The sequence below is a fragment of the Megalobrama amblycephala genome, linkage group LG16 (assembly GCF_018812025.1).
Source record: "Megalobrama amblycephala isolate DHTTF-2021 linkage group LG16, ASM1881202v1, whole genome shotgun sequence".
Classification (NCBI taxonomy): Eukaryota; Metazoa; Chordata; class Actinopteri; order Cypriniformes; family Xenocyprididae; genus Megalobrama; species Megalobrama amblycephala.
The window spans coordinates 13,904,123-13,929,369 of NC_063059.1; the positions used below are offsets into that span (position 1 = coordinate 13,904,123).

Sequence of the window (25,247 nt, forward strand, 5' to 3'; positions counted from 1 at the left end):
GTATTATTTATTCTTCGCGTCCTTGTGGTTTGTCTGTGATGGGTCTCCGTAGTAACACCGGAAGCAGTGCAGCCATGCTGCAGCAGAGAGCGAATTTGTAACATCTTTTCCCCTTACTTTTCTGCCTTATATATTGATATCTGTTTAAATTTTTATTATCATATAGACATTATGGCTGGAAGTCGAATTGAGAAATTCGGGACTGTATTTACACGGTAAGCATTAGTGACAACATGTGCTTTTTGAGATCATTTCAAGGTTACTTGATAAAAATACCACGTTTAAACAGAAGAGATCGGTTTACTATAAAATGTGCATTGCGATATGAAGGTGTAAAATCCTTCTATAATGCCAAGAAGGCTTATTTAATCTAAAATAATAAAACAAAGACATTTTGTATGGTGTATAAACAGTGTTATATCATGCTGCAGTTTGCTGACACTCACAAGTGTTGCTCGTTATTTAGTTCGAGTTCTGAAGGATTGATTGTTGTTTGCCAAGGGTTCGTGATTTAATGCGAGCTGGAGTCATCAAGCAGGAGGAAAAGCCCATCTGGTTTGATGTGTATGCTGCTTTTCCTCCTAAAAGAGAGCCCCTCTACGAGAAACCTGTGAGACCACTGAAGAAACGCGCTGCAGATACTGTACCTGAAATCTTATACAAGGAGGATGAAATACGAGCGTAAGTCCAAGCAAACCCGTTCACTTCATTTCAAATCTTTGCTTTCATCAGTACTGCTCTCCCCATGGCCAGTGATCTATATACTATCCTATGGTCACTCTGTGCCCTTCAGTTGTACTTCATATATTTTTTTTTCATTATGAACTTTTAATGTGTTTATGCCATCTCTATTATATTTATACCTTTATTAATTTAAGTTTCTTTTGAGCTTGGTGCTATATACACTACTGTTTAAAAGTTTGGGGCCAGTAAGAAATTAGTACTTTTATTCAGCAAGGATGCATTTAATTGATCAAAAGTGACAGTAAAAACATTTATAATGTTACAAAAGATTTCTATTACAAATAAATGCTGTTCTTTTGAGCTTAATATTCATCAGAGAATCCTGAAAAAAAAAGTATTACAATTTCAACAAAATATCAAGCAGTATCTAAAAGACGGAGATTACATTGAAAATATGGCATTCAAAGCTAAGCACAGACATAAAAATTCATCAGAGAATCCTGAAAAAAGTATTGCGATTTCAACAAAATATCAAGCAGTACAAGCAGTTTTCAACATTGATCATAATAAGAAATATTTCTTGAGCTCCAAATATATTAGAATATTATATTGATTTCTGAAGGATTATGTGAGTAATGGCTGCTGAAAATTAAGCTTTGCAGGGTTCCCACGGGTCATGGAATTTTAATTGGACAAAAAAAAAAAAAAAAAAAAAAAATTCCTGACTTTCATTGTCTAAAATAGACCAAGTTATGGAATATCAGGGATTTTTGTTTGTTGCTTTAAATTTTAGTTTCCATTTTATCAAAATGTAATTTTTCTATACCATTTTTTTAAAATCGTGTTTTCACGTGTTTTGTTATAGTTAGGCTATTTATTTATTTTTGGTTTTGTTTTTTTTTAGTTTTTAGCTGCGAACAGAGCCTGCTCACACACTGTTGTCATTGGCTGTGATTTATGATTGATTTTGTCATCTTGTAGCTATGTCACGTCTGGTTAGAACACAGTAAGCTTAAAAAAAAAAAAAAAGGACACCGTAAGCCGCCTTTTCACTGCAAACGACATTAGGATACGAATGTCGCATTTCACGCCCTAGTGGCAGTTACCATTGTTTATTCACCATGGTGGAATTAATAAATATAAATTAATTAATATATGCACATTGGATAAACTACCAACATTACTTCTGAAGAAAAAATATTATGGGTTTTCCAGGACTTAAATAATGAATAATTGTTAAATAATTTTTTCAGACTTAAATAATCATATCCATTTTACAGAAATAGCCTAGTGTCAAACAGTCTAAGATGGTCTGCAAAAACTAAATGTGAAGAAATAAAAAGACTGAATGATGACAAACAGAAAAACCTCCTAGAGCGTTTAACCCCTGAAAGAATAAAAACTATAAATTAATTTCTGTAGGAAATAGTACAGAATAATATCAAAATGCATTTAATGGGTAAAAGCGCAAAAAAAAAAAAAAAGTAGTGTGTATGAGTGTTTAACTTAGTTTTGTACTACATCTGTGAACAAGTAAATAAAGCTTGCAAATGGATGGATTTAAAATACTGTCTGTGGCTGATTTTTTTTTTTCTGCTCAGTGTTTTTCCGTTCATTATAGGTCATAGAAATTCAGCTTTTTAGTCAGTGAAAGTCAGGGAAAAATCAGGGAATTTGACATTTGGCTTAGAGTGGGAACCCTGGCTTGTCATCACAGGAATAAATTACATTTTAAAATATAGAATAGTTACTTTTACGGAAGAGGATTAGGGCCAAGCAATAATAAAAAAATAAAACCATCTCGAGATTAAAGTTGTTAAATTTCGAGAAAAAAGTCATTAAATTTCGAGAAAAAAGTCATTACATTTAGAGAAAAAAGTCATTAAATTTCGAGAAAAAAGTCATTAAATTACGAGAACAAATTCGTTAAATTATGAGAAAAATGTCGTTAAATTTCGAGGAAAAAAGTTGAGATAAAATGTTGAGAATAAACTCATTAAATTACGAGAAAAAAGTCGTTAAATTACGACTTTTTTCTCGTAATTTAATGAGTTTATTCTCATAATTTAATGTTTATTCTCATAATTTAATGACTTTATTCTCAACATTTTATCTCGACTTTTTTCTCACATTTTATCGGTTTTTTTCTCGTAATTTAATGACTTTATTCTCAACATTTTATCTCGACTTTTTTCTCGAAATTTGACAACTTTAATCTCGAGATGGTTTTATTTTTTTATTATTGCTTGGCCCTAATCCTCTTCCGTATACTTTATATTATTTCACAATATAAAAATTTTGCTGTATTTTTGATCAAATAAATGCAGCCTAAAAGACTTTCAAAAACATTAAACAATCTTACAACCCCAAACACTTGAAATTAAACTTAAAATTAAATTAATTTAGTCCCAGATTTTACTGCTGTCAGACCCTTTCGGAAAAGACCGAAGACCCATTGTTGATCAGTTGATAATAACTGTATTAAACTTGTGTGCTTACGGTAACCTGTGCAGTAAATCTACATGACTTTTTGTTCTGTGATTGTAGGAAGTTCTTTGAGATGTATGGTAGTGGACCCAGAGCTTTTGAGCTCCTCAAGCCCAACTTTGTTTCTCCATGTCAGAAGTAAGTTATAATGGAAAGTTAAACATATTTTTACAGTATGCAGTGAGTTTATTTTTTAATTATTAGTGAATTTTCAGTGCCATTTGATTTAGTTGTTGTGTACTTCATCGTTCAGGTTTGTCATGAAATACAGTGAATTAGAAAGCCGAGGGGATGTCAAACCTGAGCTGCTGTTTGAAGAGACAGCAAAAGCACTGCTCGCAGAGGGAGTTTATTTAAGAAAGAGAGGAGGACCTGCGGTGAGTAAGAGACTGAGAGCTGAAATATTCTTTAGACTACTTGTCTCTTTCATTGTCCATCATGTTCCTTTGTAACCAGCAGGTGGCACCAGAGTCTCGGAACCCTTTGCTGAACATGAAGTTGACTGACATGTTGGCAGAGCAGCAAAGAGACACGGAGACGAATGTTCCAGAGAAACAGCCACAGGCAGAGACAGTGAACCCTGACGGCCAGACATCATCATAAATATGCCACTTCTCTGTTAGGACAACATAAACTGCTCCTGCCTCTAGCACTCCGACGTGCTGCTCAATCATGCATTTTTGATGCGTCAAATACCGGGACACAGATATTGTTTGTTCTGTTGTGGACACAGCAACATGTGTCTCACATGGCCTCTCATTTGACACCAAATGATGTTGAAGACACGTTTGCACAGTCAAAATGGTTTTGGCTTGAGATGTTTATAGCCAAGCAGTTATTGGGGTTTAGTGAAAGACTTTATTATACAGCAAGTGTTTCATTTCTGTGAAAGTGTCTAATGTCTGTGTAATAAAATATGTGGAGTGTTTAATGAAAGTACTTTCAAGTCCATTAACGACAGAAGTGAAAAAGTATCTTCGTTGTAGTGCTTTCAGTTTTCAGAGTCGCTCTATAAATGTATGATTCTTATTGATTATTAAACTTTTTTTTTAATATATATATACTGCATCCTTGTTACGGTGCACTCTTGGGTTTAAATACATCCTCAGCACGACCATAAAGACATTTACTATGAGAGTTTTTATATATTTTCTTTGTTTTTGGTGATGTTTCAGCATTATAAAATTTTTGGTGAACTGAGAGCTGATCAAATTTCAAATTCTTTCACAAATGCCATTACCTCTGAAAGAGGGAAAATGCTTGGAGTTTGTTAAACTGAAATATTTGGATGTCTTCACAATTGCTCACCTTCTGTGTTTGTAGCATTTCACTAAATTAACAAGATACACTGTGAGCTTTCATTGTTCACTGATAATTTAGTTATTAGAGAAAGATAAACAAAAGACTGGAACATGTTAGACAATGACTTAAAATGAGGAAATGATTAGAAGGTTAGTATTCTGTAATTGCCTGAACATGGATGTCTAAGTGTCTCAAGCAGATCTAATTTCCAAAGATGACTGACAGCTTTATTGGCTGCCTAAGAACATATACAAAGTATTAAACAGTTACTTTTTGTAAATTGTAACTATTCAATACCTTTTACATTCACTATCCCATAAATCGCTTTGTGGGAATGTCCTTGAATACATATTGGTTATTCAATTACGAATTTGTTAACAGGAACAACCATTTTAATGTGTTTAAATGTGTACCAGGAAAAAGGTGAAAATTCGAGGATGTGAATAATTTTAGTGGCAGTAATTTAAAGAAAACGAAGACATGACTCATCAAATGGACATTCACTTGATTGTTAGTGTTTGTTTTTTGTCTCTAAAGACACTGCAGACTTCATAAAAGCACCACTTAGAGACAAAAATCCCATTAGTGGGTACACATTTGCTACTGACTGAACATCAAACTCAAATACATTTCACATTTTGTGTTCAATGATGAATAAACAAAAAATGTTTTCTTTCCTTTGTCACATTTTTAAATTACTTCGTGTTTACATAGTATTGTAGGCTAGTAAATTAAAATGAGCATTTGAGCGATTACTTTATCCAGTAAATCTAGACATGATGAGGACTTTGTAATTTCTTCAGGTTCAGGCAAAGACCTTTGGTTCAGGTGCTTAATTGCTGTCTAAGAGTAAATGGCTTTATAATTATGTCAATAATTCGTTTGTTTCTCTTTTTGTGACTAGCTTCGTGAAAGCAGCTCAACAGTCCTTTACCGTTGACCGCTAGATGGCAGTAATGTGATGTCTATTGACTCAAGGTGTGATATCTGTCGGCTGTTTACCCAGAAGTTTTTTTTTTTTTTTTCAATGTTGCATTTCAATTTTTGTCATTTCTGACAGCGTTAATAGCTTTTATATGTGTGTTTTCGTGTGTGTACTTAGTGTGTGCTGTGAAGGACCCAGATGCAGCTGAAATTAGTGAAGGAGAGGCGTGTAAATAGTAAAGGCAGAGGCGCGTGTCGGACGCTTGGAGGGTGACGACTGTGTAAACGCCGCCCTGCTCCTCAACACAACAAACCGTAGCCATAGTTCCACCCTAAATACCATAGTCATTGTTACTACCTTAAAAAATACAGTAAATTGTAATAGTAATTCCCCTCTTGGCTAATAGTATGACTGCACTAGCCACGTCAAAGCAGACTTGGGTTAGTTTATCACGGGTTATATTTCAGGAAGTCTTTTATAGTTCTAGTTGTGGTTTTGTAAGTATGTTTTAAAACGATAAGTAGTTAAATAAAGAAGTAAACGCAAAACCTACGCTACAAGCTAGCTGTAATTACTTAAGCTGAGGCAAAAAGAGCATTTTTTATCTTGCACAAAACAATAGTGATTTTAATTAGGGTGACAGCTACAAACTAGATTAATACACATTTATACAACTGAAAACAGTGATAAACAGCTGTATTTAAATATTTATTTTGCTACAAAGAAGGTTAAAATATCATGCAGTGAGTTTCAGGAACACAAGAGTGAAATTAATTATTAAATTGCTGTTTTTGAACCAGATAAAGGAAACTGTCCAAACAAAATGGTTCTTTATTTGAGAGAGAGATAGAGAAAAAGAGAGACGTTATAGTAGTAGAGCATGTTTGGCGATTCCTTCGGCTTGTTCAGGCTGCAAACAGAAAACAATGTGACACAAACAATGCTTTTTCATGCTAAAAAACTATATGTATATTGTTACTAGAAAAGCTACGCTATTATGAACAGCTTAACTACTTTTACGCTACTGACAATGTAGTTTAGAGGTGTCAGGACGTTACACAGATAACCAAATATTTTTAAAAAAAATAATAAGCCACATTCCTTTACTAGGTCTACTAACTATTATAGATCAAGGGATACAAACGTGTCTTTAATTTCCTCACTTGAGAAAAGATCTGGTTCATTTACACACACTTTTTAAAATTTTAATGTCCTGAGAATACAAGCGGCTTATTTGAAGCCGAGTGTCCCTGGCTATGTCTTCTCTTTGTTATGTGCTGATAATGAGACATGATCTGTACACACTAGATGTGCACTACTGCTTCTGTCTGGTGGCCAAACAACCCTTTGAGTGCTCCATCACCATAATCAATGGCAGGTTGAGCCGGCTGGGGTTTGAAGACCTTTACACAAACACTGTTTGTTTTACTTCTTCACGGCCATGGAGCTCAGAAGAAAGGCTGCCATCCAGTTGCCCTGGTCAAGGTATCGATTGAGACCCGCTTGTTTGTTGTTTTATTTATTTATTTGTTTATTCAGAACTGGAACTCTGGGATTCTCCTCTCTGCATATGTCAAGGGCATTTTTCTCATCCTTGGCCTCAGTGGCCTGTAAAAACTTCAATCTGCTTTGCAATGCAGGCCTGCTCTACTGATTAATTACATAAAGATGCCTGATGGTTTAAATTAGCCTGCTATATTACTTGAGAGACCTGAATTACTGTAGTTGGTCTTCCTCTCTCTGCTGAGCTCTGCACAAATACAGGCAGCTCACAATCCTTAACCTAAAATATGATGCTCTCCCAAAGGGCCAACATAGATACTGCATTTTAAACATTTCACCTACTCACAAAGTTCACTAACAAAAAGATGATTTTGAAACACTCACACTCTTAAAAACCAGGGTTTTACAGACTGATATCAAATGATATAAGTTAGAAAAACCTAGATATATAATAATTGTTCGTACATTATACCGTATTTTTTCTTTTCTTAAAGGGTTAGTTCACCCAAAAATGAAAATTCTGGCATTAATTACTCGTTTATTTAATTACTCCATCGTTCCACACCCGTAAGACCGTCGTTCATCTTCAGAACACAAATTAAGATATTTTTGATGAAATCCGATGGCTCAGTGAGGCCTCAATTGCCTGCAAGATAATTAACACTTTCAATGCCCAGAAAGCTACTAAAGACATATTTAAAACAGTTCATGTGACTACAGTGGTTCAACTTTAATGTTATGAAGCAACGAGAATACTTTTTTGTGCGCCAAAATAACGACTTTATTCAGCAATATCTAGTGATGGGCGATTTCAAAACACTGCTTCGTGAAGCTTAACGAATCTTTTGTTTCAAATCAGTGGTTCAGAGCTTGTATCAAACTGCCAAAGTCACGTGATTTCAGTAAATGAGGCTACGTTAAGTCGTAAGTGTTTCGAAACGTTTCGAAACTTCAATAGTTCTCGTGACTTTGGGAGTTTGATACACGCTCTGAACCACTGATTCGAAACAAAAGATTCGTAAAGCTTCGAAGCTTCATGAAGGAGTGTTTTGAAATCGCCCATCACTAGATATTGTTGAATAAAGTCGTTATTTTGTTATCTCCACAAAAAGTATTTTCGTCGCTTCATAACATTAAGGTTGAACCACTGTAGTCACATGAACTGTTTTAAATATGTCTTTAGTAGCTTTCTGGGCATCTGAAAGTGTTAATTATCTTGCTGGCAATTGAGGCCTCACTGAGCCATCGGATTTCATCAAAAATATCTTAATTTGTGTTCTGAAGATGAACGAAGGTCTTACGGGTGTGGAACGACATGAGGGTGAGTAATTAATGACAATTTTCATTTTTGGGTGAACTTACCGTTTAAATAAAACAACAGTTATAAGACACCTAGACCTTTAATGCATTACAACGAATGATGTGTTGCTCACCTTATACTATTTTAAGTATTTACATAGGTAGCCATGCATATATAATGTATTATAATGGCTGTTAGTCATATATGGCAATTTAAAAGATATTATGAAACATTTGCAGTACATTATATAAACTTCCAGTAAAATGCCCCCGATCTTCTTCTTTTCTATTCTTTACAAAACATCATCATTTGACACTTTAAAGAGCTCAAGAACCAAACCAATTATCTGTAGAACCAATTAAAAGAAGCATACAGTTATCTCAAAAACAATGATGAAACACTAAATTCTGTGTATGCACCATTAAAGATTTATTTATTTACAGTCTCGCATTGCTTGTAATAACAGGGAAAACTGATCATCTCAATTTTGAGCTTTTTAAAGAAAAGAAAAAAAAAACATTTAGAAATGAAAGAACCTGTTAACCAATTGAAACACAAAAGAACTCCAGTGCTGCCTTTCACATGCTGCTGTTTATTTCACAGCTGTGCTGTCGGGATATACAATAGCCTGTCTAAAGTCATAAGAAAGACATGAAAAATACAGTATTTAGGCCAGTTTAGTTCTCCTAAAAGCCTCAGTTTAAACTGTCAGGCATCTCAGTTGACCAGGCAAAGGGTTAAGGCTCTCCCGCGGAGTTCTGCCTCTTCCCCGTCAACACGTGCGATCCAGGTCAATGCAATTTGCTCTGCGGGCGAGTTCATTTTCACATGGCATTGAAATGCACGGCCACACGCGCAGCCTGCATTGCCTCAGGTCTGTTTCCTCTCTTCTGTCACCTAGAGCTAACCTTTCACATGATACAATTCTAAATAATTCTTGACAATTAATCCTTGTGAAATGGTTTTTTAACAAGCCTAAATTGCATATAACAGTCTTGACTTAAGCTGTGCTTTTTTAAAATCAGAGCCGAAAGCTCACAATTAAAAGCCTGGAGGATAAAAGGGAGCCTAAAGAGCAATTGCACCCATGCGGTGCGTTCATGTCATAACTTGCCTCATCCTTGCCGTTTAGATGTTGTACAGTTCACACAATATACACTGTAAAGAAAATGATTTTTCGTTGTGAAAACAAAAAGATTATTGGAGTGCACAATTGTTTTTTTAGCGTACTCGTACGTAGCGTAAACAGACCACACAGGAGTCAGCGGTTGGTGTGGTCGAGGCCTTCTGTGGTTGTGATTCACAACCTGTTTTTGAGCCCCCTACAGGGTTTGTGAGTTCTGCTATACCCTACCCCAAAGGTGCAGGTGAGCCCAGACTGATCTGAGATCAGAGACGCAGCCACGGGCGAGCCCTCTTACATGATTCCATGTCCTCAGGCTATGAAGTCTGAGCTGAGCTTTGGAGGGGCAAGAGGTGTAAAGGGATAAATGGAAACTGAATTCAACAGGCTGCCGCCAAGCGTGGTGTCATCAGCTGATGCCACACAGGCACTTTTTTCTCTCTGACAGGAGCTGTTCAAGGCATTTTTTCCCCTTCTTATCTTCTTTTTTTAATCCTTCAAGGACAGGAAGAGCTCTAATGGGAGACTAAAGCATGTGACATCTACACATTTTAATGCGAAAAAATGAACATCTCTGATTGGACTTTTGAAAGAAGCTTGCTTTTGTGGATTTTTGCCAGTCATTCTCAGTTCTGAGAGGAGATCTTGTGTTATTGACACCACAAGCATCTTCCTGACCCTTTAACGAACTCATTTAGATGTGCGAGACCAATCGCTATCATTACGCTTGAATCCTTTGATATAATTTTCAGACTTTCACTTTCAAATTTTTGGCTGGTCCATTTAGTTTAGGGAATCAGATTGTGTTTGTTGCACAAAGAGAGTCGCTCGTACAACCAGAGCTGTTAATTATGATTGGTTTGTTATTGCTCACCAGAGCATAACAAATCGCCATTATGTTGTTTTGCTGAGTCTAATTTAATTGTAACAAAAGTAATTATCCCTCATTTATATTGATGCCATAAGCAGAAGTAAGGGAGCACCTGCTGCCATAAGCCTGTTGTTTACTAAAAATAACCCAGGTGAAATTTAACCTTGTGTTCTTCAACGTACCATATATCAAGAACTTCCTCTCCCACTGTATTTGCAGACAGAGAGAGTTGTTTATTGCTCAGTATGCATTTTGTTCTTGGGTCAGATATATAAAAACAATGTATTGTTTCCTTAAAATTTCTTTTGCAAGTTTTTTTTTTTGTTGTAAAATCCAACGGTATAAAATTAAGTAAATTCTACTTATCTTTGCAAAATAACATTGATTAAAGTGATGGAATAAATCTTTGCAAATCTTTTGCAGTGGCACTTAAAATAACCTAACAACAGTCAATTTAATAAGTGCTGAAATACATTAGATTTTAAACAACCCAACAAATGTAAATGCATGCTCACTAAAAGCGAGACAACAAAGTATGTGGAGAAAAAACACCTTTCTGCATCCACTGACCTCAACACATGGCACACAAAACACGATAACGGTAACACAAACGAATCATTCTGGGAAGAAAATTAACTTCAGGCATTGCAAAACAAGTTACTAAACTTGTCAAAAACATCAGCGAAAGCAACTTCTGCAAATAACACAGCCGAACTGAAAAATTCAACCTAATTAATTATTCATCCCCCTGTGCATGCTGGGAACACCTGCATTGTAGGGTAAATAGGTGTGTTGGACCTGAAGAGGCGCTGCGCAGAAGAATTGACGTATGGCATCAAGTACCACAAGCAAGTTGCCAAGTCTGTGGTTTTCCCACAGAATTGGGCTACTTTAACAGTGTTGCCTCGGGTGGTTTTTCATGTCCGCGGGTTGAAGCAACTCCAATAACGTGATATGCTAATTTTACCAGGGGAACCCCGTAAAAACGCGGATTTTACCCCACCAAAATGTGATTGGGCGGGTTTTTTTTTTATGAAAACCTGGCAACCCTGACCACAAGAGCGATTCAAAATTATACGGAGCCGTCTGTTCTCTAACTAGTCTGGCTATCACCAGACCAAGCTCAATTTAAAATTGAACATTGGTCTGGAGAGTCTGTATGGATTTCCTGTAGTGATGTGTCGTTCTTGAACGATTTGTTCATTTTGAACGAATCTTTAATGTGACTCGGGAAGAACGAGTCGTCTCGGGGGGTGATTCGTTCAGTCGCGCATGTGCAATATTCTACAGGTTCTGTACTGCTAGAAGTAGTTCACCTGATGATTCAATTGATTAGTTCATTTCATGAGTCTTTCGGGTTTTGAGTCGTTCCTTAATCACGTGACAGACCCATACGCTACCAGTGCATTCTGAGCCGGAAAGAGAATTGATTAGTTCTTTTTATGAGTCTTTCGGGTTTTTGAGTCGTTCCTTAATCACGTGACAGACCCATACACTAAGCCAATGCATTCTGAGCCGGAAAGAGAATTGATTAGTTCTCTTCATGAGTCTTTCGGGTTTTGAGTCGTTCCTTAATCACGTGACATACCCATACACTATGCTGTGTGACCCAAGCACATTATATTTATTAGTAAATAACGTTAACTCTCCAGTTTTGTTTGAGTTTGTGTTACAACTGTTAAAACTGAAGTTATCATAACCTTGATGTTTTAAACTAACATTAATAATTCAAATTCAAAATGTTATTTGCTTTTAATTTATGTCATTATGTCCTTTTTGAGCAATCTTCTTATATTAGACCAATATGTCAAGTCTGCCTAGGAAAAGCAATTATTATAACAGCAAACTCAATATTGGAGTAAAAATGAACAAACTAGGCTATAAATACTTTGTATTGTAGGCTTGGATTATTATATTATTATATAGCCTAGTGTTTATTTACAGATAGACAGTCAAAAATATAAATTAATCAATATTTTATTTATAACAGGGCTTTATTTATTTATAATAACACACCACAGATCCTCAGTAACAAAAACAGTGACAGAAATGTCAGAAATAGCGTATGGGTCTGTCACGTGTTTAAGGAACGACTCAAAAACCCGAAAGACTCATGAAATGAACTAATCAATTCTCTTACCGGCTCAGACTGCATTGGTTTAGCATGGGACTGCCTGTCACGTCATTAAGGAATGACTTAAACCCGAAGACTTGTCAGACAAGAGGTGAGGTGAGCTTAATCAGCTTGTCATAAGACTCAGGTAAAGAATTAATCATTTCTGAATCTTATAGCATTGTAGTTTTGTATTGTTTGTAGTGGGATCAACGTTTGCATAAGTAGTAGATGTGTTGGGGAAGTAACACGTAACATTTTAATTACATTTTGCTAAAATGAACGAAATGAACGAAATGACTCGAAAAAAGATTCGTTCATTTTGTTGAACGAGACTCAAAAGTCCGAGTCAGTAAAATGATCCGAACTTCCCATCACTAATTTCCTGCTGCACAAGAGGCGTGATCAACGAGCATTAGTCACGCAATTGGATAGTCCTTCAACCAATCAGATCAACGATCCGGGTGACGTACTTTGCAGAGCGATGCAAAAACTCCAGTCAGGTTTACCGTGTGTCTCAATCAGCTCCCTAGTAGTCAGCACTGATCAGGGAATCAGCCACATTCACTTGCATGATATACTGATTCACGACCTAGGGAACTAGCGAGCTGATTGAGACGCAGAGTTAGTTTGTATTGGTTTGAAGCATTGCTCAGCGGTTTGCAGGAGCAGCAATGGCATCGAGCGATTTTTGCAGGTTGTACAAAAAACATGAAAGTGAGTGATATTTACACCCACTCGAGCAATTTGTTTGCTAACTAAAGAAGTCATTCAGCATCGTCGAGAGTTTAAAAGGCGACTCTGATACTGTTCTGGTTCAGTGTAAATGAACGCGGAATATAGCCGCCCTAAACTACGTCATTGTCATGACAACCAAAAAGAATTCCAGTCAGCTCAGGCGGCGCGAGATTCAAGAAGCAGGGAGACGAAACATATAGAGCAAATAATACAAATATTGTCTGCCATCAAGGGGTGTTGAAGTAAAAGAGTCATGTACTCACATAGTGATGCAAACCACCAAAATAACAGCAGAGAATCATCGTGTGTCATTAATCGCCGTTTGTAATCTTCCTATGAAGAGACTATCGGATCAACGCTCTGCTACATTTCTCTCAGATAAGGTAAATGCTTAACACAATCGGCGTCACTGTGATTGTGCATTGTTATATTGAAGAGACGGGTAGATCGGATAGAGTTTGAAAACTGCTTGCCGTCGCTTCTCTATCGTCATCGTGTTATACCCGCCAATAGCGAGCAAGGTGGATAAGTATGGAGTCAAATTAATGCCTTAAAGTTTTGCACAAAAATAAAGTTTTGCAAAACAAAAAAAAAGAATTGAGCAATAAAAAAATGTTTTGCAAACAAAAATAAAGAATTGCAAAGGAAAAATAAAGTATTGAGCAGAAAAAAGTAAGTTTTGCAAACAAAAATAATAAATTGCAAAATAAAATAACGTAGTGCAAAAATAAAAATATAATCAATTACAAAAATCAATGACAGCTGTAATCCTATTTTATCTTTGCCACATATTTTTCATGCTCAAACCTACTAAATCATTTGCAACGCTCATTTTATTCTGCGTTTCAGTCAAGTGTGCACTCACGATACCGGTTTTCTTTTGCGCTGCACTTTTCTGTGCGGTTCTCTTTATGGCACTGGTTTGACGTGGGGGTGGAGTCAAGAAACGGGGGCACGCCCCCGCGAAACACGTCATCGGCAGGAGACGCAGATCGCAACAGAACAGATCAAGCATAGAGACAAAGCGCATTTATTAAACAATCCAACTGTCTCCAGGCTGCCTTCTTGTCTTTTCTGACTCATTACAAAAAACAGAACAATGCCTAAAAGCTGCTGTGTGACAAGGTGTACAGCTAACAAGCTAAAAAACCCAGAAATAAGTTTTTATAAGCTGTCGACCCCCAAAAATGAATGTTTAAGGACACAAAAGTGGATACAGGCAGTGAGACAGAGAGCAACGGGTCATATTACTATAAGAAATGCATTGGAGGGGGTCGTAATCGGCGACAACATATGCTAAACAAACCAACAAAAACAAACCATTCATTATTTTTAACCATGTCAAAGAATTATTTCACCTGTCGCTGATTACGTTCCCCTCCAATGCATTTCGCGGGGGTGTGCCCCCGTTTCTTGACTCCACCCCCACGTCAAACCAGTGCCATAAAGTGATCCGCACAGAAAAGTGCAGCGCAAAAGAAAACCGGTATCGTGAGCGCACGCTTGACTGAAACGCAGAATAAAAAGAGCGTTGCAAATGATTTAGTAGGTTTGAGCATGGAAAATATGTGGCAAAGATAAAATAGGATTACAGCTGTCATTGATTTTTGTAATTGATTATATTTTTATTTTTGCACTACTTTATTTTATTTTGCAATTTATTATTTTTGTTTGCAAAACTTATTTTTTTCCGCTCAATACTTTATTTTTCCTTTGCAATTCTTTATTTTTGTTTGCAAAACATTTTTTTATTGCTCAATTCTTTTTTGTGTTTTGCAAAACTTTATTTTTGTGCAAAACTTTAAGGCATTAATTTGACTCCATAGATAAGCCAGTCTGTGATTGGCTCCCGCAAAAGTGTAACAGTGCAGCAGAAATGAATGCACGGGTTTCCAGACTGAGTTGCCGAGCGAAATCAAATCGCCGGCAGATCAGGCTGGGTTTACCCAGACTATTCTCTAACCGTTCTCGCTGTACTTTGATGTCATACACTGATCGGTCGAACACACCTGATTTTACTTAATTTAATATCATTGAAAAGTACACTGGATAAATTTACAAGGTTACCTACTTTGGAATCAATGTAGATACTTTACTATATACAGTAGGCCTATAACAATCAAGCTTAGAGCTTTCATTTCTACATTCTTGAATTAAGTTCAAAAGTAGAATTCATACTTGAACTAAGTTATTTTCTGCTGCATTAACTTCACCACAAAGTCTTGATTTTTTCAGTAAACAAAGTGAGGTTACGAGTATCAAAATTACTTCTTGTTTTCTACATAAACGTTTCCCTGTGGACGTGTATCTCATCCGGCATATCTTGACCGCGGTAGAGGAGAACGAGCCAGGTCTTCCCTCGTAATTTTCAGTGTGACTTATTGAATATCAGTGAATCCTACATTTCCATGAGAAACGTAGACAAACACCTGAGGCTAGTCCATTTGGAGCACTGCCAATTACTACACCCACCAAGGAGGACGACTGCGATTGTCCCTGAAAAGTTCTACCCATCCTTAACAATGATTTGTATTCAGTGTCTTGACTATTAGCCTACTCAAGTATGAATGTAGAGGACATCTTTTCGTGGCACCATCCTCGCCCAGGGGGACGGTTGAAAGAGCCCGACGTATGCGGTGAATGCTATTTTTCTGGGCATCGTTTCCTCTGACGGCCGCCTGCCAAAACGAAAGCGGTCGAACTGATATGCGAACCCCCACCCTGGAATCTCTGCAACATTTTGCCCCTGTAAGGAGGTGTCAATAACAGGCACCAGTCGCCCAATCTTCAGGCCCACCCGGCTCCGCAGGCTTTTTCCGGGAATGCATCCTTCAATGTTCATTCTATATTAATGTTTGTCAGGAGTGATTCTCGTGCTGTCTGGGGTGGAGGATTGACTGAAGACACTCGGAGAGCTGCATAATGAGAATCTTTAATATCGTCTCCCTGTCTCCCTCCGCTGCAGATGAGATTGTTTGGGGCTAAACTAGCGAATGCGCTAAAATACTATTTATTTTCTGATGGGCCCGTGGCATCTCTCGGTTTCTCTCTCTCTCTTTCTCTCTTCTCCATTTTCTCCGTCCGTGAGACCTGAGTGCTCATGTGAAAAGTTTGCATCGCTAAAGAGGAAGAGGGAAATAACCTTGAGGGAGTAATTTGACTCCGTCACTTGTCTCCGTCTGACAGAAGAGGCGATTACGGCCTCGGCTCTCAAAACTCGAGTGTTTGCAAATACAGTATTCACATACAGTTGGGCTCGGGCAGCTGTGTAATCACCCCCCTAAGTAATGTGACACTTTCTTGCTGCAGTAATAAGGGAAGGAGATTTGAAATTTTCTCTCTCATCCCCCATGAATAACATTAAAAATGGAAACCGTCCGAAGCGGAGGACGGTGATAAAGCCCCTCGTATTAATTATGGCTTTAAATAAATAATGCATCCTCATCTGGATCTATTCTCTTCCGCTCGTTCATCCGGCCTCTTCATCTCGCTCTCATCCACAGTTCAGCACTTCTGATCAATCCTTCAAGGACAGTGGGAGATTGGATGATGGCCGAGACACACTTTCTTCCGGAGGCTTGAGAATTTCAGTGGAAGTGCTTTTTTCCCTTTTGTTCCTGGCATTACCACAGAATTGATCTGAAAAATGCACCAATCTCTAAAAGAAAAAAAAAAAAAAAAGTATTGGCAGGGAGATCTTCTCAATTTTTTGCTCAGCATCAGAAGCTGAAAATATCGTAAAACCTCAGTGCCGGACTGAATGAAAATTCACAATGATTTCACCAGGATTAAAAATAGGAAAAATTACTTGGAATGAGTGTTGCAATTTTCCTTATTATAATGTACACTAAAATATTAGGGACAATAAGAGGGGTTTTTATGTTTTTGAATTTATTACAATTTATTACAATTTTCAGTGTCAAATGATCCTTCAATATGCTGATTTGGTGCTAAAGAAACATTTCTGATGATCAATGTTGAAAACATTTGTGTTGCTTAATGGTTAGTTCACCCAAAAATGAAATTTCTGTCATTAATTACTCACCCTCATGTTGTTCCACACCTGTAAGACCTTCATTCATCTTCTGAACACAAGATATTTTTGATGAAATCCGATGGCTCAGTGAGACCTCCATTCCCAGCAAGTTCATTTAGACTTTCAAACTCCCAAAAAGCTACTAAAGACGGATTTAAAACAGTTCATGTGACTACAATGGTTCAACCTTAATGTTATGAAGTGACAAGAATACTTTTTATGCACCAAAAAAACAAAATAACGACTTTATTCAACAAAAATCTAGTGATGGGCGATTTCAAAACACTGTTTCATGAAGCTTCGAAGCTTTACGAATCTTTTGCTTCCAATCAATGGTTCGGAGCATGTATCAGATGATCGCAAATTGCCAAAGTCACGTGATTTCAGTAAACGAGGCTTCGTTACCTCATAATTGTATCAAAATTTCAATGATTCACATGACTTTGGCAGTGATCCGAACCACTGATCCGAAACAAAAGATTCGTAAAGCTTCCAAGCAGTGTTTTGAAATCACCCATCACTAGATATTGTTGAAAAGTCATTATTTTGTTTTTTGGTGCACAAAAAGTATTCTCATCGCTTCATAACAATAAGGTTGAACCACTGTTCTGGGCATTGAAAGTCTAAATTAACTTGCTGGGAATGGAGGCCTCACTGAGCCATCGGATTTTATCAAAAATATCTTAATTTGTGTTCCGAAGATGAACGAAGGTCTTACAGGTGTGGAACGACATGAGGGTGAGTAATTAATGACAGAATTTTAATTTTTGGGTGAACTAACCCTTTAATATTTTTGTGGAAACTGTGATACTTTTTGTGGAAATCTTTACATTATAAATGTTACATTATGAATATATATAAACATAAATGTCTTTACTGTCATACATAGCTGAATAAAAGTACTTTCTTTAAAAAAACAAAAACAAACTAAAAACTAACTGACCCCAAACATTTGAACAGTAGTGTATGTTTATAACACAAGACACCCAGCCACACATAAGCCCCCAACATTTGGTACTCAAAACACAATAATGGCAACAATCAGTCATCATTCTGAGCAGAAAATGAACAAATTACCAAATAACAACAACATTAACAAAAGCTACAGTGCAAAAAACACCGGCTTGCAACCTAATTCATTTTTCATGAACACAGGAACACACTTCAAAGTACTTAAATTTATGGAGCCCCTAAAGGGACATGGTGATTGAAGAAAATATGAGATAGGAGGAAAAATTATGTCAATGCATTTGCATTCTCTCGCAAATGTTTTGCTTTCCACAAGAAACTTTGCGTTCACTCGCAAAACTTTTTAGTTCTTTGCGAGCAAACGTAAAGTTTCTTCGAGGAACTTTCGTGAGAGAAAGATATTTTTTTCCAACACAATGTCCCTTTAAAGGGCTCTGTACAAGTATGTGGATAAACTGTACAATATTTTCTACATTGGAACAATACTTGAAATCTCACAATAAATATCTGGGGGTGGGGCTTACACTGTCAGCTCTGTTGTAGTTTTCTTTTTCATATTGTCCCTAAAGTTGAACAATGCATGTGACATAAAAGTGCATGAATAAAAGTGCATGAAATGTGTGGCTTTCATCACAATTTATATTGATTTAATATAATGTTTTATTTTATGTTTGTGGGCTTGGGCTGTATTGGTATACTCAATACCTTCTTCTATCAACCTGTAGCTTTCACCTGCACTTACAGTACAGTCCAAAAGTTTGGAACCACTAAGATTATTAATGTTTTTAAAAGAAGTTTCGTCTGCTCACCAAGGCTACATTTACTTAATTAAAAATACAGTAAAAAACAGTAATATTGTGAAATATTATTACAATTTAAAATAACTGTTTTCTATTTGAATATATTTCACAAAGTAATTTATTCCTGTGATGGAAAAAAAAAGTACACAACTGTTTTCAACATTGAAAATAATCATAAATGTTTATTGAACAGCAAATCAGCATATTAGAATGATTTCTGAAGGATCATGTGACACTGAAGACTGGAGTAACGATGCTGAAAATTCAGCTTTGCATCACAGGAATAAATTACTTTGTGAAATATATTTAAATAGTACACAGTTATTTTAAATTGTAATAATATTTCACAATATTACTGTTTTTTACTATATTTTTAATTAAATAAATGTAGCCTTGGTGAGCAGACGAAACTTCTTTTAAAAACATTAAAAATCTTAGTGGTTCCAAACTTTTGGACTGTACTGTACACTGGAGCTATGCAGGGTTGAGGGAGGCCAGCAGGGGGTGCTCATCCTGTCACTGTGTGGGCTAATGCTCCAGTATAGTGATAAGATTATACTGTTAAAAAAAAAAAAAAAAAACCTGTTAAACCTGTGGATCCATATTGAATTTTTGTTAGTTCATTATAACATCAAGTGAAAGAAATATGTATACAACATAATACAAACAAAATCCTAAGAGTTTGCAGAGTTTTACTTCAATTACTTTAGTTCAAAACTTAATTGTATTAAGTACCACTTGACTCCAAAATAAAATATATATTTTTTGAGCGCATGTCTATTAGGTTTTGAGGTCATCTGTATACTAGTGTACTTTTAAAAGTTGACAAAATCAACTTTTAGCACATACTGTAAAGTGCTAATAAAATGCAGATTAAAAAATACAGATGACACGTCACATTCAAATTTTGGGTCAATAAAATCCTCTACATGTTAGCCATAATCTTCTGACTATGAGAAAAGAGTCTTTAAATATGTAACACTCCAACAAAGAAAACAGATTTAAAGGTGAACGTTAAGAATTCTGATGATAATAATCAATAGACTTTTTTCCAGCAAGTATTGAATAGGCTTAAATCGATGTGAACATTGTTAGACCAGATCTACAAGATTTCCCTTTAAACACCTTTGTGATTCCAAGCTCTCTGTACAGATTGGCTCGGCGTGTTTTTCCATTTTTCACGTCCATGTCCTCGCTTTGTTATAATTCTCCTTTAAGTGCTGTTGATGTCAAGCCTTAAATCTCCCAGATTTATTGTCAGATAATGCAGGAAGGCCTTTGTATTTGGCTGTCACTGTCTGCAGTCAAAGAGCCGGCCCTGTCTTGACATATCACACGTTCAGCCGCTCTGCCTTCAGTGCAGGGAGGGCAAAAGAAGACAGGAAAAGGCTTGTCGTGGGCAGAACGGATAAAGTATGAAAGAGAAATGAATAAAAGTGTAACCGCCTCCTCCTTTCTCTTCTCAGCACTGGTGCAGAGTTGAGGTTGTCTGTGATAATCTTATCGCGCTATGATGGCTAGCGGACGGGGACAAAAGAGGCCGAGGCACGTTGAAGGTCTGATGGGTTGCTGATTGCAAAGCTGTCCAGCGAAGAGACAGTTGCCATGGAAATGATGAATGACATGTGTCCCACCTGATAGGACGGGCAAAGCAGTGGAGTGATGAATAGGAACATTTGTGTGTGAGAGAAGATGAACAGCTTTAGGGCTTTTTGGTAGCAGTTTTCATACCACACACTCATTACAAGTACTTTAATACCAAGGAATCAAAGTTTCAGTGTGGGCACTTCAAAAGTTTTAGTACATGACCGTACTAACTGGTTCTAAAAATATTAATTTAGCAAAATTCTGCTCGTCAATGGACTTTTTAGGTTCAAATGAATATGAGTACTATCAAAACGATTAATCGCAATTAATCGTTTTGACAGCAGTAATATAAATGTATATACGTTGTATAATCTATCATTTTTAATTACCTTTTTTGTCTTCAATAGCTCATTTTAAAGTGGTATTTCCAAAAGTATTCAATGTAGTCTCAATTAATATAAGGTCAAAAAAGCTGCAAACACCAAGGTCATGGGATTGATTCTCAAGGAATTTATGAATTGAGAACAATTAATGTTTTGAATGTTAATTTCTTAAATGTTGCATGAGATCCTTTGCAGTGTTTGCCAAACATAACGTAATACTATTTGACTGACGCGAAAAGATCACGTTGCATCAAATTACCAGAGAATACAGCACCAGATCTCTGTCTTTTACCGTATTTTTCTCATTTAGGAAGTACAAGGACAAAAGCGATCTGGGGAAGGTGTGAAACGAGGGTGTGTTTGCTAATACAGCAGACACAACATGGCCTCCGGTCGCCTCCTCAGCGCTGACTGTGATAAATGAGTCTGGAAAAATGTGCAGCTTCACGACAAACTCACTCACAGCTGCAACTTGAGGAGGACTTTTCAGGTATTTTTAGAGAGCTTTTCTCCACTCTTTCTCTTACTCTCCTCATACTTCTCTTAGTGTCTCGAGTGTTTATCACCAGGTGTGGAAGCAGGTTCGGTCACAGAGTCGCTCAGCCAACCGGGGAAAAAACACACTCTTTCGCACACTGAACGTAAACTAATTTTGGGCTCACTTGAGAGAATTGTTTCCTTCATTAGGGAAGCTAAAGTGTGGTGTTCATCTCCCTCTGATTGCTCTTTGGAGGTGCTTGAGGGGCCCAGACTCCCATTAGCCTGATGAGGAGCTTACTCTGCTAACCCAGCTATATGGGACAAATTACATACATATGTGGGTGGCTGGATTCATATATTGGGCTTCAATGGTATATTACAAGCAAGAAAATCAGTGTGCTGTGTTGTTATAGGAGGAAATGAGTTCTGAGCTTGAACTTGTTCTTTCTTATCTTTGAGCAATACATGTTTTAAGAAGTTTTTATGAGTGGGAGGATTGATTTAAGGCTCAGAAGTTTCCCTTCTAGCTTACAAAACCACAATTGCTTAAAGGAATATTCTGGGTTCAATACAAATAGAGCTCAATTGACCGCACTTGTGGCATATAATGCTGATTACCACAAAAATCGCCTCTCCGTTTCTTTAAAAAAGCAAAAATCTGGGATGCAGTGAGGCACTTACAATGGAAGTGAAGGGAGTCGGTAAACGTTACAATGCTCACTGTTTTAATAGTGTAGCCACAAGACATAAACAGTATGCCTGTTAACATGATTTTAACATACATTAAACAAATCATGTACTGAAGTTATTTATGTAAAGTTATATCCAATTTTACAACTTTGTTTTTACAGCTCAAATAATGTTTTAACAGAACAGTTCATGTAAGTGTATTTATAACATTAAATTTATGCTTGTAAATTCTCCAATTGCCCCTATTTATTTATATTGTACAGTAAGTGACACACCGTAACCTCGATTTGCGCTTTTTTTTAATGACATGGTATAAGTCGAAAATGTCTTTTTGTGGTAATTATGCAGTTAATTATGCTGCAAATGACGCTGATTGATCTTAACTTATATTGAACCTGGAATATTCCCTTTATAGATATTCTTAATATAGAAATTAATTAAAGACTAAGCAAAACCATTAAATTGAAATAAAGACTTGTACAGTGTTCTTCATGAAATGGCCCAGAAAGGGTTGGTATCCAGTTTTCAGCATGCATTATTGTGGTTTGACTGTTATCTTCACTGCAGTTCCTCTCCTCAGACTTCCACAAAGGATCGGAAACCGGCCCATCACATCCGATCATAACTCACGCCGGCTCTGGCACGAGCACACAGGCAGACTGCAGAACTAGACTCCTTGAGTATCTTCAGGGTTGATCAATATTTAATGTGGCCTTTAACAAGATCAGATTTAGCAAAGATATTCTGCTCTCCCTCTTGCACGAACATTGCTGCTCTGGCCTTGGGGTGGAGTAGGGGAGGAGAGGTGCCAAGAGCCCTTTGGGTTTTATTAATATGAGTGCTTGACCTGTGTCTGCCCGACACACTACGCTGAGCTGGGAATACATTTTTCCTTTTTAAGTCTGACTCTGGCTTGAATTCCATGGAGCAACAGCAGGAGTATTTGTTCAAAAAGAAGAACATGTTTGACTTCGCTGAATCTTAATGGTAATTTCTGTACCTGTGACATTTTCTCAACCGTAATGAGCCTGACTGTAATTGAGTCTTCAAATCATCTGCAGCTTGAACCTTAATCATTTCATGTCCCGCAGCACTATTTTTATGCAAGATAACTAAGATATCTGGACATTACATAGAAAACAAACTTTTTAAAATCCAGTTACTATATTTTGATAATGAAGTGCTTAGCGTATGGATGTAAGTTATGGATGGTCTAGTGGTTAGAGCACAACAAGTGCATATATGGAAAATACAGGCTTGAAAAAAAAATGCTGGGTTAAAAACAAACCAAGTTGGGCTAAAAATGGACAAACCCAGCAATTGGGTTGTTTTTAATGGTTAGTTCACCCAAAAATGAAATTTCTGACATTTATTACTCACCCTCATGTCGTTCCACACCTGTAAGACCTTCATTCATTTTCGGAACACAAATTAAGATATTTTTGATGAAATCCAAGATGTTTTTTATCTTCAGTAGAAAGCAACAAAATGACCACATTCAAGGTCTAGAAAAGTAAAAACATGTTTAAAATAGTCAACGTGACTACAGTGGTTCAGCCTTAATATTATGAAGCGATGAGAATAATTTTTGTGCTCAAAAACAAAACAAAAATAACAACTTTATTCAACAAATTTGTCTATTGCTTGCTTAATATGAACCCAATGTATGTTGGAAAACAGTTATTAATGTTTAATAAAGGAACATTTATTAATAAGTTTAATTAATAATAATTAAACAAACAAACATTTATTAAATTGCTTATTAATACATGTTCACCTTTTGATTATTATTGTTGCCTCTAGTAATTATGTGTCTGATTTTGGGTTCATTTTAAAGGGTTAGTTCACCCAAAAAAGAAAATTCTGTCATTAATTACTCACCCTCATGTCGTTCCACACCCGTAAGACCTTCATTCATCTTCAGAACACAAATTAAGATATTTTTGATAAAATACAATGGCCCAGTAAGGCCTGCATCGCAAGCAATAACTCCCTTTTTCAATGCCCAGAAAGTTACTAAAGATATATTTAAAGCAGAACTAAGTAACTTTTTTTACCTTCATAAATAGTTTTCTAAGTCTTTACGATGGTTAATTGACTTGTAGTGGTATGTTTGAAGCGAGCACTAACCCCATCTGGCACGTCTACGCCAGAATACAGCACTTGCAACTTGAGCTGCACCGACCCGAAACAATCTCGCCTCATGTTCACGTTCACGTTCACGTTCACGCGAGAGTGACAAAATGCTTTACGGTAATTCAAAAACAATGTATATTATGACTTTATAAGACAATTTCGAAAATTACCCACCTCCATCGAGTGTACTGTATTTTGCAAATTTACCCACCTCCTCTTTCTTGTACTGTATTTGCAAAACTACTGCGCTGGTGAGCGTTGTAGTCGTTGTAGTCCAGAGCTGCGCTTGGAGTATTTACGACAGTGTGATTCACTGAAGGAAACTGTAGGGGGAGCTTCGCAAATCTTACTGAGTTCCGCTTTAACTACAGCGTTAGACTACAGTGGTTCTACCTTAATGTTATGAAGCAAAGAGAATATGTTTTGTGCGCCCAAAATAATGACTTTATTCAACAATATCTAGTGATGGGCGATTTCAAAACACTGCTTCATGAAGCTTCAAAGCTTTACGAATCTTTTGTTTTGAATCAGTTGTTTGGTGCGCGTATCAAACTGCCAAAGTCATGTGAACTATTGAAGTTTCAAAACACTTATGACGTAACAAAGCCTTGTTTACTAAAAACGTGATTTTGACTCTCTGAACCACTAATTCAAAACAAATGATTTGTAAAGCTTCGAAGCTGCCCAACCACTGGGACAAAACAACCCAATCGCTGGGTTTGTCCATTTTCAACCCAACTTGGGTTGTTTTAACCCAGCATTTTTTTAGAGTGTAACACTTTACAATAAGGTAACTGCTGTGGATGTATTATTTTTACAATTAGTTAACAATATTAGTTGAACTAATGATAAACAATACTTATACAGCATTTATTAATCTTACAGAAACAGAAATGATATTACATTCTAATACATTATTAAAATCAAAAGTTATATCTGTTAAAATTAGTTAAAGGGTTAGTTCACCCAAAAATGAAATTTTTTGTCATTTATTACTCACCCTCATGTCGTTCCTCACCTGTAAGACCTTCATTCATCTTCTGAACACAAATTAAGATATTTTTTATGAAATCCGAGCGGTACAAGACTCCATAGACAGCAATATAATCAACACTTTCAA

At 36.6% G+C, this 25,247-nt stretch overlaps 1 protein-coding gene and 1 long non-coding RNA gene across 3 annotated transcripts; both read left to right on the forward strand.

Annotated features, from left to right (window-relative positions):
• Positions 1-29: 29 nt before the first annotated feature.
• On the forward strand, positions 30-4,230 carry mrps23 (mitochondrial ribosomal protein S23). Of its 2 annotated transcripts, none has more exons than XM_048161918.1 (5): positions 30-215; positions 502-681; positions 3,232-3,309; positions 3,425-3,548; positions 3,628-4,230. In XM_048161918.1, the coding sequence occupies exons 1-5, from the start codon at positions 172-174 to the stop codon at positions 3,772-3,774; spliced, it is 573 nt and encodes a 190-aa protein (XP_048017875.1). In that variant the 5' UTR covers positions 30-171; the 3' UTR covers positions 3,775-4,230. The 2 variants fall into 2 exon arrangements, with proteins under 2 accessions (XP_048017875.1, XP_048017876.1); XM_048161919.1 differs by having other exon boundaries at positions 3,631-4,230.
• An 8,653-nt stretch (positions 4,231-12,883) lies between these two features.
• Positions 12,884-23,086, forward strand: LOC125249601. The gene is made up of 3 exons (XR_007180589.1): positions 12,884-13,025; positions 21,132-21,311; positions 22,572-23,086. It is a non-coding gene; the product is annotated as an uncharacterized LOC125249601 (long non-coding RNA).
• The last annotated feature ends 2,161 nt before the right edge of the window (positions 23,087-25,247 follow it).